The 18,681-nt window shown below is 40.8% G+C and overlaps 1 protein-coding gene and 1 pseudogene across 1 annotated transcript; one reads left to right on the top strand and one right to left on the bottom strand.

Annotated features, from left to right (window-relative positions):
- Nucleotides 1–968: 968 nt before the first annotated feature.
- On the bottom strand, nucleotides 969–6,468 carry LOC134914987 (interleukin-8-like). Its single transcript, XM_063920088.1, has 4 exons — nucleotides 6,344–6,468; nucleotides 4,390–4,525; nucleotides 2,624–2,707; nucleotides 969–1,473 (listed from the first exon to the last, which is right to left on the bottom strand). Exons 1-4 carry the CDS (start codon nucleotides 6,405–6,407, stop codon nucleotides 1,431–1,433), a joined length of 327 nt encoding a protein of 108 aa, XP_063776158.1. The 5' UTR covers nucleotides 6,408–6,468; the 3' UTR covers nucleotides 969–1,430.
- An 11,779-nt stretch (nucleotides 6,469–18,247) lies between these two features.
- LOC134956776 (5S ribosomal RNA) lies at nucleotides 18,248–18,366 on the top strand (annotated as a pseudogene).
- Nucleotides 18,367–18,681: the final 315 nt, after the last annotated feature.

The raw sequence follows: 18,681 nt of genomic DNA on the forward strand, positions 1-18,681 counted from the left end.
ACATTTATTAAATTTTTCATTCATTTTTCCTTTTTGCGCTCCTCTTGGTTTTTGTTTGTTTTCTACTGAGTGGTGAAATATATTGGAAAGTCAATATTTGCTGGCGTGGTCTATGTATTCAGTTTCAGGTCCAGTGCCTGGTATAGATTGTAGGGCACTTCTAATACTTATGAGGGAGATGATTTATATATTTTATTTACAGTTCCCTGGGAGGTAAGACATGGATGTGCAGTATTGTGGGAAACATGATTTTAGAACAGGACTGTGCTTACCTATTTTCACAAAGTAAGGCTCCACAAATATCAGGGGAATTCAGATCAGGGGTATGACTTTTAATGGTGTGGGGCTGGCAGGGACTTGTTGCACATTCATATTTGAATTATTAATTTTTAATGGGGAAGAAATAGGGCCAATATGCACTATACTTTTTATTAATAAGGTGGGACAGTGAAGTCTGATGTTAAATGAGAGAGGAAGAGGGGATCCGATTTGGAGAATGCTTTTTAATAATGGAGAAACAACAACTATCATGGATCACTCTATGAAGAGTTCATTTGGCATTTTTTATTCTCTATCAAACCAATTGTTAAATAAGGAAAGCTATTAAAAGTACAATAATAAGGAAAGCTATTATAAGTACAATAATAAATGAGCAAATGTTTCAGATACTGCAAATAAACAGGCCATTTGTAATATATTTTAAAAAATTTATTTATTTAAAAACACAATAGAAAAAAGGATAAAATCGAATAATGTCTATTATTCTAAACATTTATAAATAATTTAAATACATAAATAAATAAATTAATAATTTAATACTTTTAATACATTGTCCGAATTGAAAGGACAATATATTAAAATTTTTAAATTACTCACACATTGTTTAAGATTATGTTCCCATGTGCTGTACAACACAATGGGGGAAAAAAAACAAATATACTGAATGTATAAAACAAAATGTGATTGATTTGACTTGAGCTAATAAGCTTGGCGATCATAAGATCTTATAATTATGTTTATCATATACTGTACATAAAAGAAACATTTTATAGTCTGCTTCAAGAAAAATGTGTGCTGTGCAATAATGTTACATGGACCGATATCTTAAGACCTACAAAATATCATCTAGCAAACTCATTAATTATACATTTAAAATATAATTTTGGAATAAATGGTTTTGCCAAGTTTTCCAGCTCACCTAAGGTTATATGTAAAACTCACAATTCCTGTCTACAATTCCCATTGCAGTTTAATCCTCTCCAGTTAAGTTAAAATTAGGTATATTTCTACATAATTAACGCCCAACTGCACATAAATGAAGCAAATATGTATTAAATAAATAAATAATACATAATTATTTCTTATTATGATGAAAAATAAATAATTCAATAGTAAGATCCACGATTGGGTGGAGGATGAGAAAGAAGTTTTCATTGCTGAGATACTGATGATGCTTCTTGCTTGTTTTCTTGACTGTTGTTGGAAAAAGAAGTATGTTACATGCTGGAAAAATAAATATGTTTTACCAACTTCTTCTAAAAAGAAACATTGCTTTATTTTATATTTAATATACGAAAAAGAAAATTAGCTACTTAAAATATCATATTAAACAATACTGTTATTTAATATATAATAATTGAATAAAGTAATGACATAATAGTTATTTATAAAGCAATACATAATATACTGTAGTTGGCAACATTTGAAAACTATGTCCAGGTTCACATGTTGCATATGATGCAATAGCAAGAGGACCCTGACGTACTATACTCTTCACCATTACATAACCTTCTTCATTCATTAAACAATAATAATAATAATAATACTAATAATAATAAATTTAGCATTTTTAACAATTTTCTTTAATAAATATTAATTTCTAAAGCCTAGAGAATGCAAAAAGATCATTATAATCACACCTGGCATACAGAATAATATAAAATGTTTTGGCCAGTTGGTTCAGTTTGCTATATACTGTAGGGAAGTTTCTAGGACTGAAAATCTACATGGATAAACTTTAAATTCTGAGACTGTCCCTGAAAATTAGTAAAAGTTGGCAATTATGCTACATTGACTGTATAGAATCATCATGGCCACTTTACACCTGGGATGTCACCACACTAATTTTGCTGCTAAAATGTTAAACAAAGCATAATCTTCTACAGTACAACTTTTCGAATCATGCAAATTCTCTTCATTTTTATTAAAATATTTTTTTTTTCATTTTCCAAATACATTATACAATGTAGTTTAAAATATAAGTGCTGACAGCAAATATTATTTTTTAATACATATAGCACATTTACATGTCTATGCAGCTGGTTACCTAAAAGTCAGGTGAGTCAAATTGCAAAATTATTTATTTTCTGTTTTTACTTATTTAAAATACCTAACGATGCAGCCATCCTATGAAAGGCTAATGAGATTTGATTTATAGTGTAACATCAGTATCACATTTAGCCTCCTAAGTACTGAGGTGACATCCCTGATTTCACCTGCATTACAGACGTGAGTAGGTACAAAAAATTAGGATCCTTTAAATTAGGAACTTAAATATTTTGACCAAATTATGAATTAATAATTTTTGTTATGAGGTTTAACTTTTCAAATGCATCATACATACCTTTCTATTATCTTTCTGATAATTCTCTGTACCCAAGAAGCAGAGGGGTCAACACAAACCAGGTCCCCAGATTTAAGAGTAATGCTGAATATATTAGAAAAAGAAAGACAAACATATGTTAAAATGCACTAAACTAAACAATAATAGGTTTGCTAAGAAAGTATTAAACTAAAGCTTTAAAGCTGAATACTGCATGCATGACTGCAAAGTAACACGCTTAAAGTACATTTTTTAAATAAACACTGGTTTGGCTTACAGGAGAAATATAAATTCAGTAATATCATATTTAAATATTTTCATAGAAAGCTGGCTTGCTGCAAGACCGATGAAGCTCTCTGAAGTGTGTGATCACAAGTGTTGGCAATGCCGCAGATTTGCTACAGTAGTTCATTTTCCAGACTGGTTCCATTTCCCTAGTTTTAGTTATATTCTGCCTCCGTAGCCAATATCTGAGCTTTAGTCCAGAGACCCCGCGCAGAGCCCCTCCGGAGCTGTTCTACATACGTTGCTGCTCAAGCTACATCCACAAACTGTGGAGCTATTAAGAAATGTAAGTTATTTCCTTTATTGTCCATTTTAAGTAATTGTAGCATATTTGATTTAATTTTTTAGCCTATGTTATAGATATAAGTAGCTAATTTTACATTTCCTTACAAATGTCAAACTTGCAAAGAAACAGCTTCTAAGACTGAGCTGGCAATGCATTTTTCTTTCCACAACCCTATCCAATTCATTTTATTTTTCCTAGGACAACTATAGGTAAAATCATCCTTAAAGTTTTAAACTTCATCTTGCATAGGACATTTCCTGGCCACCCCACTCACCACATATTTGCCTACCCTCCCAGAAAGGCCGAAAGGCTCATGAAAATCAAGTGGCACTCCCGGCCTCCCTGAAAAGTAGACAAGTCTGCTCGAGTTGGCCTCCAGTCACCCGCTGCTCTGCACCCGCCTGTGTGGTGAACAAAAGTGGGCGGGGGGATAAAGCGATGTGTGCAGAATTGTGTCATCATAGCCCCGCCCCCTGATTTACAATGCTTATGAACTGTCCGCCTATGCCGATGTGCCGCGCACTGTTGAGCCAATCTGGCTGGTAGAAAGAGGGAGCAGCCAGATAGTCAGTAAGTATGACACCATTGTTTTGCATTTCATAGTTTACATATATTTTCCCTATCAACCTATTATGTATGACCGTGCCCTGAAGACAGTTCCTCACTACACCATATGGGGTTGAATATCCACCTGCTGGATTCTGGTATCCTACAGTATCAGACAGAAGTCAAGGTAAGGGAGAGCGGTATGGGCACCAGTAGCGCAGCATGTGACAATGCAGTTGCCAGAAAGCATGCCACACACATTGTTGTCAAAGATAAGCAGAGCTGCTAGGGGGTCATGCTCAGGCACACATCATTTTGGGTCTCAAAATCAATTGTGGTCATGCAAAACTTGTTCCTATAACACTCACAGCAACAGAATACATGCAAAAATGTACAGATGTATAATTCAAGTTATCCTACCCTGACTCAATACCCTGATTACCTATTCTTACAAAAAAACAACAAATCTGCATTATAAATATTATTAATAATTAATTTAATTTGTTCAATTATTATTTTTAGTTAGGGAACTGCTGTCCTGGATTAAAAAAATATATAGAGGAGCAATATATAAGGATTAACAATATATGATGTACAGTATGATGAATATATATATATATATATATATATATATATATATTAGTCACTATAAACAATACATAATACTTACATTACTTCAACATTTTTGCAGTGGGGGCCACTGGGTATGAGCTCCACGCTATTCATTAGTTTAGTAGATATTTGCCTTGAATCAAGCTTGATGCACTGACACCGTAACTCTGACACTGTTCTTGCTAAAGTCATAGCTGCAATTAAATGGGAGAGAGAAGAAAAATCTATTATGTTTGCATACAGCTTTATCTCTGCCTTATCATTACATGAGACATACAGCTTTGACAAACCAAAGTAGTTTTTTTTCTTTAAAATGTTAAAATGAAATATTTTTGGTAGCAACTAGGCTATCATATTTCATTCAAAAGACAATTTTCAAAGAAATGCAAAGATGAACCATTTGCTGCAGGGACATGCACATCTTTTGTCTAAAACTGAGTATATTTGCACATGACACAGCTATGGGGGTCATTCCGAGTTGTTCGCTCGCAAGCTGCTTTTAGCAGCTTTGCACACGCTAAGCCGCCGCCTACTGGGAGTGAATCTTAGCTTATTAAAATTGCGAACGAAAGATTTGCAATATTGCGATAAGACATCTCTGTGCAGTTTCTGAGTAACTCGAGACTTACTCGGCATCTGCGATCAGTTCAGTGCTTGTCGTTCCTGGTTTGACGTCACAAACACACCCAGCGTTCGCCCAGACACTCCTCCGTTTCTCCAGCCACTCCCGCGTTTTTCCCAGAAACGGTAGCGTTTTTTCACACACACCCATAAAACGGCCAGTTTCCGCCCAGAAACACCCACTTCCTGTCAATCACATTACGATCACCAGAACGAGGAAAAAAACGTGAGTAAAATTCCTAACTGCATAGCAAATTTACTTGGCGCAGTCGCAGTGCGAACATTGCGCATGCGCACTAAGCGGAAAATCACTGCGATGCGAAGAAATTTACAGAGCGAACAACTCGGAATGACCCCCTATATTGGGACCTTTCTGAAAGTAATATTTGGGTCACTGCTATGTAACTCATAACAACACACACCAATATGACTGGAGTTGCTGGTTGTGGATTACAATGCATATTTCTGTACTCAGTGTGCAACAATTTTCACAAATATAACTTACTGCCTAGTTTGATACAGTACTTTTCTGAGTTTTATTTTTTGAAAAATAAAACATAAAATTGTATTTATTAATTAAAATACTAGTTTACATGTTAGTTTTATAGAAATATTTTTAAGAACTACTATGAAACTACCTATGGAAAATTGATAAATACTTAATTTCTGTGATCAAATATACTATATAAAACAAATTGGCACTTATAGCGATAGAGAAGAAAATCAATTTTAGAACATACAATATTATCTGGTGCAGCAGAATGTCAAAGGTACAACACATGCATTTCCATAATGATGTTATAATGACCCTTTCAGGTTGGTGCTGAATGCAAAGTCAGGTCAACTTGAGCTACATCATCTAATGCAACTTTATATATGTAGTATTGAATTTTATGTAAATGTTATAAACATACTAGAATAAATTGAGCACTATATCAAATTAACCAATTACAGTAATATGTGTTTATTATTCATACAGTATAATTTGTTACCTAGTGGACTACAACAAAAATTTTGAAATTTTCTAACATTAACAATCCAATAATATAAAATACTTTAATTGTTCAACTACTAATAATAAATTCCTGTGAGTAGAAATAATATATATATATATATATATATATATATATGTGTGTGTGTGTGTGTGTGTGTATATATATATATATATATATATTTATTTACATATATAGGTTGTGAAAGATAGATTAAATAATTGCCCATATATAATTGAATTTATTAAAATCTGTAAATAATTAATTAATTTAGACTTCAACCTATAAATGTATTTTACACATTATAGAATATCATATAAATTATCACATTATTATTATTTTTTGTGGAAAAAAAATGAATTGCAAAAGTCAAATTTTGTAAATTATCAGGTTAAATACCTTCTGATGCAGTTATATAGAGCAGAATGATGACCACAGCGGCAGAGAAAGTTTTGGTGAACATTGTAGCTTACGTTTTCTTCTGGAGCTACTTGGCTGACTTCAGGTTTTCTTTAGCTCTGCTTTCCAGCTGTGAAGTGGATGGTATTTATATGCTAGTTCTGGCATGGTCACTCTGATATCATATGTACTTGATTACAACATTGTAAATTCCAAAATCAGTAATATGCAGTTTGTCACATTTCCTGACTGAGTAATGCCGCACGCAGTAACATTACACATTAAAGCAATTGTGTCAGTCAAGTACTGTACTTTTAGTTTTTTTTTTTATACCATGTAGAATACTACTTTCATAAGGCTTCACGCAGTTTGAAACAACAAAAATTTGTCTTGTTTTTAAAAATGCAGAGAGTTTTTATTTTATATAAACTTATTGTTGCACAATTCTCCAGGCTTAAGAGTTGCTTGTGTACTTGGCATAAGGAGAAAATGGGAACAGTTTTTGACATGTGAAATAATAGCAATTTAGTAAAATAAATAATTCATATTTTATGCATGGAAAAATTTAATTGGTTTTAAAAATAGTACCAGGCTGGGTCTTCCATATCCAAAATATTTGGGACCAGAGGAATTTTAGTATTGGATTTTTCCATATTTTGCAATATTCGCATACCATAATGAGATATTGTGGATATAGGACACAGAATGCATTTATGTGTCATATAAACCTTATACATATTGGACCTAATTCAGACCTGATCGCTGTTGGGCAAAATCGCACAACGGGCGATTGTCGAATGACTGCGCATGTGTATGCACCGCAATGCGCAGGCGGAAGCCCAAACAGCGACACAATGGTGCAAATAATTTCGATTGCTAGGCGTACACAAGGTGATTGACAGGAAGCGAATGTTTGTGGGTGGTAACTGGACATTTTTTGGGAGTGTCAGGAAAAACGCAGGCGTGCCTTAGTGTTTCTAGGGTGGGTGTGTGACATCAGCTCTGACCAGCCTGTTTGTATCGCACTGTAGGTGTAAGTCCTGGGCTACGCACAGACTGCAGACTAGAAAAATTATTCTATGGTGAGTGAATTGCTAACGGATTTTCAGATGTCCGCTGTCTGACAAGGTTTTTTGCACGGCGTACGCATGCATTCACACACTTGCACGGGACGGGTTTTCACTCTCTATGGGTGGCGACTATCTGATCGCAGCCCTCTGCAAAAACGCAGAGGAGCGATCAGGTCTGAATTAGGCCCATAGTCTGAAGGTCATTTTATAGAATATGTTTAATACTTTTGTGCATGAAACAAAATTTGTGTTCATATACAAAATTAATTTGCTTCATATACACCTTATACAAACAACCTGTCGCTATCTCAGTTGTGCTCACAAATATTTTGTATTTTGGAATTTTGGATGTAGGAGACTCAGACTGTGTTGGCAACATTTACTTGTTTCCAATTAGAATAGGTCAAGGTTTCTTATGTATTTCTAAATAATATATCACAGCTTTTTATTTTCTTCCGCTTTTTGTGGAATGGTAAAAGTGAGCTGTTTCTTCTGCCTAGATATATGGTAAATGCATCTAATGCAACCAGTTAAAATGCCCACGAGGCAGCTGCTAGAATATAATCTTCCACCAGCTGCCAATCTCAGAGAGACCTCCTGGCCCCTCTGCTTATTTGATCCCTCTCCCAGTGCCTGCTGTATGGCCGATCACTGCTGATCGGGCAGCTCAGCGGCGCCCCCATCCTGCAGCTGCAGAGATAAGTAGCCACTGGATAAATGTAAAAAAACAACACACCAGAGGCGTCACTGGGTGTGGTGACACCCGGTGCACACCTTTGATCACCCAGCACGTCGGGGGGCGCACTCGCAGCAAAAAGGGGGTGTGGCCATAAATAAAGAGACGTGGTCTGGCAAGGATCGTCACTCCGGGGGGCGCTCGTGTCAAATAGTGGGCGTGGCTGTAAATTAAGGGGTGTGATCTTGTAGGGAACTCCGGGGGCGTGCCCAGCATCTCTAGAGATTCTGGGCTGTACTGGGCTGCCCCCCAGAGACTGTCTTCCAGTGCTGTCGGCTCCTCTTCTATTACAGGAGCCAGGTGCTGTAGCAGACTTTCACACTGCAGCACCTGGCTCCTGTCACTGCGGTGGAGCCCACATTCTGGTGTCACACCCGGGTGTAGGCCACACCCCCTGCGCCCGCCTTGTGATGCCATTACATTACACACCTTCCCTGTGTACACCTGATGGCTGTAGAGAGGAGCAGCTACCGGGAAAATGTGAAGTCACGATGGTCGCAATGCTCAGATCATCGACTCACTGATATATTGGCCATCAATATTTAAACCAATGCTTTTTAAAAAAAATAAGACTATCACTTGAAATAATGTCAGATATTTATTAAACAGTATATAATACGCACATATATTTAAACACTGGCAAGTATGAAAACGGTTCATTCTAGCACCCTGCACCTAATCAGTGAGGGGGCATATTTAAATTTTTAAGGCCTAAAGTTTATACGTTATGTATCACTACAGCTACTGTAGCTTTAATACATCATGCATAATATTTTTCCCTTAAAAATTAAAATATGTCGCCCTCACTGAGTAGGTGCAGAGCATTAGAATGAACACTAAAAACATATACTGTACATATATATGGACTCAAAAGATATCCATAAATAAAACTCAACAAAATAATTATCCATGCACAGAAACTGGTAAATAATAAAAATGTGTCTTCGTAAGTATAAAAGCTTGGTTAGTAAATAAATATCCTCCTGAAATGTTACTGGTATTAGTATACTTAGGAATATGGTAGAACTTACTAGTCCTTTTAATTTAAGGGCCTTATTCAGAAAAGTATGCTAATGCAGCTGCAAGTGCTATTTTTTTCACAACGCAGCTGCTGATACCAGTAAGTGAAGCTGCCACCCAGAAATGAAAAATAGGCACTTAACGGAGCTACCACAACTCATTCGCAATTGTTTACACATACACAGCCTATGCGCAAGAACAAGGAACATCAGGCTTAAGGGTAGACATATGGCTACACAGACTGGACCCGGCAGTAGTGACGCAGGCACCATGTTTTTCTACATAAGGGCTCATTGCTAATGTCAGATACATGCTTCGAAAACGTCCATGACACGCCTACATTTTTACAACCATCCCTGCAAACAAAATGTTAACATAGCCAAATGGTCACTTCCTGTCAACCACTTTGCGAAGGGGTCCTCATTGTGTGCGAGTTAGCAGCGGCACCTTGACTCATGGGCAATGCAGCACATGCCCAGTCTGCTGATAATCAATCAGTCCCATTGAACATTGGAACACCGGCTTCACTGAATCAGGCCTTAAGTCCTTTCCTCGCCACATAAATGTAACTGTGAGATTGGTATAGATAATTAAGCCAGCATTTAGCAATTGGGGGCTGATTCAGAAATGGACACAGCCAAAGTGCTGTTCTTGGACCTCTCCTGTTCGCTCTTTATACATCCTCTGAGGTAAGCTCATTAGCTCTTTTGGCTTTGATTATCATCTCTATGCTCCTCACTTGTATCTCCAACTGTCTCTCTGCTACCTCTTCTTGGATGTCCCAGCGCTTTCTTAAACTTAACATGTCGAAAACTGAGCTGATCATCTTCCTGCCCTCCCACATAACCACACTTCCAACAATTTCATTATCTATTGATGGCACTACTATCCCCTGTAGCCCCCAATTATCCTGCCTTTGAGTAAAGCTTCACTCATCCCACTCCTTCAAACCACACATTCAGTACCTCTCACAATCCTGATGTTTCCATCTCAAAATATTTCCAGGATCAAACCCATTCTCACCATGGATGCTAATAAGATCCTTCTCCACTCACTGGTCATCCCCAGATTAGACTACTATAATCTTCTCCTATCTAGCCTCCCTGACAAATGCCTCTTTCCATTCCAATAAATCATTAATTCTGCTGCCCGGCTCATCTTCCTCTCCAAACATACTACTTCCAACTCCCCACTCTTACAAGCCATACACTGCCTCCCCTTCACCTTCAGAATCCAATTAAACCTCCTCACACACTTATAAGGCCATCACCCATTCCTCTGACCTTATCTGCCATTATCTCCCATTACACTCCTGCCCATCCTCTTTGCTCCACAAATGCACGCTGCCTCTCCTCCCAACTGATTACTTCCTCCTATTCCTGCCTCTAAGAATTTGCACATGCTGCTCCATATCTCTGGAATTCCTCTCTCCATCAGACATTTCACATCTCTACAAAACTGCAAGACCCACTTCTACATCAAACCCAGTCATCTCTCATCCTAAGCCTCTGTTCCATGCTCACTATCTACCCCATCTGTCTGCCCCTCCCCTTTAGAATGTAAGCTCTCACGAGCAGGGTCCTCTTACATCATGTGCTTTCCTTGTCTTACTTAAACTATCTCCTACACCATACTCCGCACCTACAGTAGTCCTCAGATTTGGCCACCCTGAAGCTTATTTCAGTGTCATGTCCGCTGATGCAGAAGTGATTAAATACTGTATATACTCGTGTATAAGCCGACTTTTTCAGCACCTTTTTTTGTGCTGAAAAAGCCTCTTCGGCTTATACACGAGTGAGTATTTAGGAGGGACATGGGAGGGCACAGCACGCGGCTCTCCTGTGTCCCTCCGGCGGCAGCGGCGTGTGTGTGTGTTAGAGGAGGGACACGGAGGGCACAGCGCACGGCTCTCCTGTGTCCCTCCTGTGTCTCCGGCAGCAGCGGTGTGTGTGTGTTAAAGGAAGTGCCAGAAACCGGCACTTCCTTTAACACACACACGCCGCTGCCGCCGGAGACACAGGAGAGCCGTGCGCTGTGCCCTCCGTGTCCCTCCTTCAGAAGACAGCGCGGGAGCGACGGGACAGCGCGGGCGCGACGGAGGGTAAGTAACAAACTTGGACTGTGGGGCATATCTGGCACTGTGGGGTATATCTGGCACTGTGGGGCACATCTGGCACTGTGGGGCACACCTGGCACTGTGGGGCACACCTGGCACTGGGGTATATCTGTCAGCATGAGGGCATATCTGGCACTGTGGGGGCACATCTGGCACTGTGGGGCATATCTGGCACTGTGGGGAATATCTGGCACATCTGGCACTGTGGGGCATACCTGTCAGCATGAGGGCATATCTGGCACTGTGGGGCATATCTGGCAGCATGAGGGTATGTCTGGCACTGTAGGGCATATCTGGCACTGTGGGGCATATCTGTCAGCATGAGGGCATATCTGGCACTGTGGGGCATATCTGGCAGCATGAGGGTATGTCTGGCACTGTAGGGCATATCTGGCACTGTGGGGCATATCTGTCAGCATGAGGGCATATCTGGCACTGTGCGGCATATCTGGCAGCATGAGGGTATATCTGGCACTGTAGGGCATATCTGGCACTGTGGGGCATATCTGGCAGTATGAGGGCATATCTGGCAGCATGAGGGCATATCTGGCACTGTGGGGCATATCTGGCAGTATGAGGGCATATCTGGCACTGTAGGGGTATATCTGGCAGTATGAGGGCATATCTGGCACTGAGGGCTGTGTACGGCTAGAGCTGCATTTCCCACCCTAGGCTTATACTCGAGTCAATAAGTTTTCCCAGGTTTTTGTGGTAAAATTAGGTGCCTCGGCTTATATTCGGGTCGACTTATACTCGAGTATATACGGTACTTGTCCTACATTGTCTTGTACTGTAAGTTGCTGTTTTCTTGTTTTGTTTATTTGTTTATGTAGTTTGTTAGGCACTGCAGAACTCTTGTAGCACCATATAAATAAAGGATAATAATAATAACATAATATTAATACAAGACTCCAGTGTGGCTAAATTTCTCTCTCTGCACCAAAGTGGGGTGACATCCCCAGTGAGTATGCTTAGCACGTCTGTAATACTAGGCCATCTCCAAAGTCTTCTCGTCCTTTAAAAGTGTGGCACTAGTTTCTGCTGTGTGCAGCACCAGCTCACTATTGACATGCTTGCCACCATTTTGCCAATATAGCAGGACAAATATGCTGACTGTGGGACAGTCCCCTCAAATTGGTCTCGTCAACATTGGAATGGTTGGGAACAGGGCCGCCATCAGGGGTGTACTGGGGGCACAACTGTCCCGGCCTGGCCTCTCTGTCAGAGAAGGAAAGGCCCAGGCTGCTCATGCCGCTGCCTGCCTGCCATCACCTGTCCTCATTCTTCCCCATCTGTCCGCACTCCGCCACCCTCTATTGAAACCTTTCCTCCTAAAATGGCCGCCACCTCAGAGGAGACAATTATTAAAGATATAGAGGAGTTTCCTGTAGTATCTTTAAAAACTATCTTCTCTGAGGTGGCGGACATTTTGGGAGGGACTTTTTTCAATAGAAGCATGCAGGCACAAAAAGAGGATGGACCTGCAGCAGCGCCCAGGTGGGGAAATCTCTTGACAACGAGCAGAACTTCTGACAACGAGCAGTACCCCGGTCAATGAGCAGGTACTAGCAGCATTAATGTGGGGGCATAATATGGTTTGAAGGGCATTACTGTGTGGATCATAATATGGTGACAGGAGCATAACTGTGGGGGCATAATATGATGTAAGGGGCATTACTGTAGGGACTTAATATGGTGCAAGGGGCTTAATATTGTGCTCCGTATGTGCATAGTAATTTTTTTATAAATATATATTTAATTTTATGTAATTATATATATATATATATATATATATATATGTAATTATATATTTTTATGCAATTATATATATATTTTACTATATGCAATTTGTACATTTGTTACTGCCTATAATAGCAGCACCGGGGACATCAAAAAGTTGTTATAAATTGTAGGTGTTTATTTCATTTGTACTAGTGGCTGACTGAAGTGGCTGACTGAATGAGACAAATATCTAATCCTGTAATCATTTTATGATTGAATATTGACTGAATGTTAAACTTAGGGCGTAATTATGAGTTGCACGCAATGCCAATGATCCACAGTTGTGCATTTTTTTCTATAGCACATGTAGTGCAAAGTGTGTATGTGCAAAGGTGCAGTTGTGACTGAGACGCTCAGTATCAGAAATGTATTGGAAATGTGCTGGGTGGCCCTGGGCGTTGACTAAGAAGTGGCTATTCAGACAAGCAAAAATGTTCCATCTTATGGGCGTGTTATATAAGTGTTGCTAAAGTGGTTGAGTACACAGAAACTATATTTACTAAAGTGTGGGTTTACAGAAGTGGAGATGTTGCCCATAGCAACCAATCAGATTCTACCTATCATGTATCTAGCACCTTCTAGAAGATAATAGCTAGAATCTGATAATTTGTTATGGTCAACATCTCCACTTCTAAAAACCACACTTAAGTAAATATACCCCCCAGTGTCGGACTGGGCCATGAAGGGCCAACTGGCGAAATGTAATTGTAGCGGTCCATGTTTAGGTGTGTGGCCTCCAGAGGGGGTGTGGCCAGGTGCCACAGAGGCTTGCCTAACCATTAGATAGTGCATGGTTTCTGCTGTTCCCCTGTGGGCCAGTCCAACCCTGTATGCCCCTTAATCTCTCACATTGGATACCATACATAGAAAATTTGCACTTACCATTGGGCTGATGCAAGTTTCAGTGTTGCGACCAATGGTGGCATACCAAGGGGGTTATTCAATATGGCCCGAAGCTGGCGGGTGATAAGTATCGCCGCCGGGGGGTATTTAATTGGCCCCGATAAGCTGGCGGGTGCCGCGGCTTATCGGGGTTTTTGCTTCACCTGCCTCTGGAAGGCGAAGCAAAATGTCCGATAACAGCCCCGTTTTCATCCGAAAACAGGGCTATTTCACCCGAAAACACACAGGTTTCACTGAACCTGTGTGTTTACGGATGAAAAACCAGGTTTTACCGGCCGAGCTAATTAAATAGTCCGACCGCAGCACCCGAAGAAACATGTCTCTTCGGGCCAAATTGAATATCCCCCTAAGTGGTAATACAGTGTCAAAGAACACGCTGTCTCAGTCCTTGCACATTTAGATGCATGCATGTACACTAGGGGAAAGGCTGATTAGCTGATTAGCATTACCTTATAGCAGAGGTTCTCAAACTTGGTCCTCAATGCTTGAAAATGATTGACACTTTTTTAATTTTAATAAGTCCTATTGCTGACTCCCATTACTGTCGTTATGCTTGATGCATAGTGACTAAGGAAACAGAAATGGGTTTGGCTTCGTCTTGTCATGTAGGCAAAATTCAGTGAGTGTTTATACAACTGCAGCTTATAGAGTGCTCGATGTAACTGAAAAAATGACTTTTTGAAGTTGTATAAAATATGTTTGTCCTGCACACATAGGGGGTCATTCCGAGTTGATCGCACGCTGACGATATTCGCTGCGCTGTGTACAGGTCTCTACTGCGTATGCGTATGCACCGTAATGCGCACGCACGTCGTACAGGTACAATGCGGAACGTTGCCAGCTATGGATTTAAGGATTAACAGGGAGATTTGGTTTGGTTCCGCACAGGAAAAATATAATAATGAAGAACACAGATTAATACACAGATTGTAGAAAACTGTTCAGAGAATGACCAACGATACTGAGTTTGAAGATTCTTAATGAAGATATCTAAACAATTATTTAGGTTGGTGGTGCTCCCAGAGTCAGTAATAGTTGAGCAAAAAGAAGAAAAAAGAAAGACTCTGGGGTATATTTACTAAGGTCCCGATTTTGACCGAGATGCCGTTTTTTCTTCAAAGTGTCATCTCGGTAATTTACTAAGCAAAAATCACGGCAGTGATGAGGGCATTCGTAATATTTTGGAAGTCCTAGGAAAAAATCACGAATCAATACACCATCGGTCAAATACGCCTGCAATTTGCTAGAAATCGGTCATTTACTAAAAAGTGCAAAACACAAACACTGCCGACAATAGCCAAACACTGCCGTGCTAAAATACAAATCGTGAAAAAGTGCTAAAAAAAAACAGACCTGCTTTTTTATCCCGTGTTTGTATAGGCATGCACGGATCCATGAGATCCGTGCATGTTTTTCAGTGGGAAGGGGGGGGAAATGTTCTAAATTTTCAGAAAAAAAATTGCGTGGGGTCCCCCCTCCTAAGGCAAACCAGCCTCGGGCTCTTTGAGCCGATCCTGGTTGCAGAAATATGGGGAAAAAATGGACAGGGGTTCCCCCATATTTAAGCAACCAGCATCAGGCTCTGCGCCTGGTCCTGGTTCCAAAAATACGGGGAACAAAAAGAGTAGGGGTCCCCCGTATTTTTGAAACCAGCACCGGGCTCCACTAGCTGGACAGATAATGCCACAGCCGGGGGTCACTTTTATACAGTGCCTTGCGGCCGTGGCATCAAATATCCAACTAGTCACCCCTGGCCGGGGTACCCTGGGGGAGTGGGGACCCCTTCAATCAAGGGGTCCCCCCCCCCAGCCACCCAAGGGCCAGGGGTGAAGCCCGAGGCTGTCCCCCCCATCCAATGGGCTGCGGATGGGGGGCTGATAGCCTTTGTGAAAAGTGAATGATATTGTTTTTAGTAGCAGTACTACAAGGCCCAGCAAGCCTCCCCCGCAAGCTGGTACTTGGAGAACCACAAGTACCAGCATGCGGCGGAAAAATGGGCCGGCTGGTACCTGTAGTACTACTACTAAAAAAATACCCCAATAAAGACAACACACACACACACCTTGAAAGTATAACTTTAATACATCCATCCACACCTCCATATACACATACTTACCTTATGTTCCCACGCAGGTCGGTCCTCTTCTCCAGTAGAATCCATGGTGTACCTGTAGAAAAAATTATACTCACATAATCCAGTGTTTTCGGCTCCTCGGTAAATCCTTTTGTAATCCACGTACTTGAAAAAATAAAAAAACGGATACCCGACCACGAACTGAAAGGGGACCCATGTTTTCACATGGGCCCCCTTTCCCCGAATGCCAGAAACCCACTCTGACTGATGTCTAAGTGGGTTTCTTCAGCCAATCAGGGAGCGCCACGTTGTGGCACCCTCCTGATCGGCTGTGTGCTCCTGTACTGTATGACAGGCGGCACACGGCAGTGTTACAATGTAGCGCCTAAGCGCTCCATTGTAACCAATGGTGGGAACTTTCAGGTCAGCGGTGAGGTCACTTTCGGTCAACCGCTGACCTGAAAGTTCCCACCATTGGTTACAATGGAGCGCATAGGCGCTACATTGTAACACTGCCGTGTGCCGCCTGTCATACAGTACAGGAGCACAGGAGCACACAGCCGATCAGGAGGGTGCCACAACGTGGCGCTCCCTGATTGGCTGAAGAAACCCACTTAGACATCAGTCAGAGTGGGTTTCTGGCATTCGGGGAAAGGGGGCCCATGTGAAAACATGGGTCCCCTTTCAGTTCGTGGTCGGGTATCCGTTTTTTTATTTTTTCAAGTACGTGGATTACAAAAGGATTTACCGAGGAGCCGAAAACACTGGATTATGTGAGTATAATTTTTTCTACAGGTACACCATGGATTCTACTGGAGAAGAGGACCGACCTGCGTGGGAACATAAGGTAAGTATGTGTATATGGAGGTGTGGATGGATGTATTAAAGTTATACTTTCAAGGTGTGCGTGTGTTGTCTTTATTGGGGTATTTTTTTAGTAGTAGTACTACAGGTACCAGCGGGCCCATTTTTCCGCCGCATGCTGGTACTTGTGGTTCTCCAAGTACCAGCTTGCGGGGGAGGCTTGCTGGGCCTTGTAGTACTGCTACTAAAAACAATATCATTCACTTTTCACAAAGGCTATCAGCCCCCCATCCGCAGCCCATTGGATGGGGGGGGACAGCCTCGGGCTTCACCCCTGGCCCTTGGGTGGCTGGGGGGGGGACCCCTTGATTGAAGGGGTCCCCACTCCCCCAGGGTACCCCGGCCAGGGGTGACTAGTTGGATATTTGATTCCACGGCCGCAAGGCACTGTATAAAAGTGACCCCCGGCTGTGGCATTATCTGTCCAGCTAGTGGAGCCCGGTGGTGGTTTCAAAAATACGGGGGACCACTACTCTTTTTGTTCCCCGTATTTTTGGAACCAGGACCAGGCGCAGAGCCCGATGCTGGTTGCTTAAATATGGGGGAACCCCTGTCCATTTTTCCCCCATATTTCTGCAACCAGGATCGGCTCAAAGAGCCCGAGGCTGGTTTGCCTTAGGAGGGGGGACCCCCACGCAATTTTTTTTTAACATTTAAACATTTTTTTTTTTTTTTACAAGCTGCACAATGAAGCCCAGCACGGATCTCTCAGATCCGGCCGAGATTCATTGTATTAAAGTCGGCAGTGTTTTACAAGTCACTCGCGTAAAACACTGCCAAAAAAAACGAATGACATCGACATCGGAAAACCCGAAAATGCAGAATACGGCAGCTTAGTAAATTAGTCGTAATCAATTCAAAAAGTTGCATATTTACACTTTCGATGTCATTCGTAATTGAACTTTGACCTCAAACGGGAAAATACGAATCTTTGTAAATTTACCCCTCTGTGTTGGGGCACACTTAGAAATTTGAAATAAATTTATTAAAACTTAACATTTAATTGATGACAAATAAAAATAATAAAGAGTTTGATACAAAAAAATGTTCAAAAGCACAAAGTATACATATAATAATGACAGAGGTTGCACAAAAGATTTTTGGTTAGAATCAGGATAAGCCTGTTGCTGTGGGCATTGCAGAGAGTAGTCTCGCATCTGGATGAGAGGGTACTAAAAAATAGTAGAGGTGAGATATGCTCAGAATAGGGAGGGAACCCTGCCTTCTGCTGTCCACTGTCTTATAATTTTAGCAACAGAGAATCTGCGCTAGAAACTGGACAGCAGAAGTACCTTGTTGCTCACTACTCATTACACTCTCAATTGTGTCCTAGTGTTTCTATTACTGCCATATTTCAGCAGCAACGCCCAATCTCATCCGATCTTGGAAGCTAAGCGCTGACAAGCCTGATCAGTACCTAGTAGGGTGACCTCTTGGGAATATCAGGTGCAGTAAGTTTATGACCTCTGATCACAAACAGCAGAAGTGTTAGAGCAACTTCTGAACCTTCCTATTCTTTATCCAATTTCCCTGCAAACCTTCTATTTTATCAACAATTGGCTCTGCCCTTGTGTCTATTTATTAATGCTTTTTTGGTATCGTAATAAAAGTTATAATTTTTTCTCTCAAATGCTTTGTTACCTTTAAGGATCCACTTCTTCAGCAAACAGATTCTTTACCAGGCGATTACCTTTAGTCATTTGACATCTCAATTATGAACTTTTGTGCCCTTTATCTATTTCTATGAGGTATTCAGACTAGGTGTCTTCCTAC

This window comes from Pseudophryne corroboree, chromosome 1 (genome assembly GCF_028390025.1).
Source record: "Pseudophryne corroboree isolate aPseCor3 chromosome 1, aPseCor3.hap2, whole genome shotgun sequence".
Taxonomy (NCBI): Eukaryota; Metazoa; Chordata; class Amphibia; order Anura; family Myobatrachidae; genus Pseudophryne; species Pseudophryne corroboree.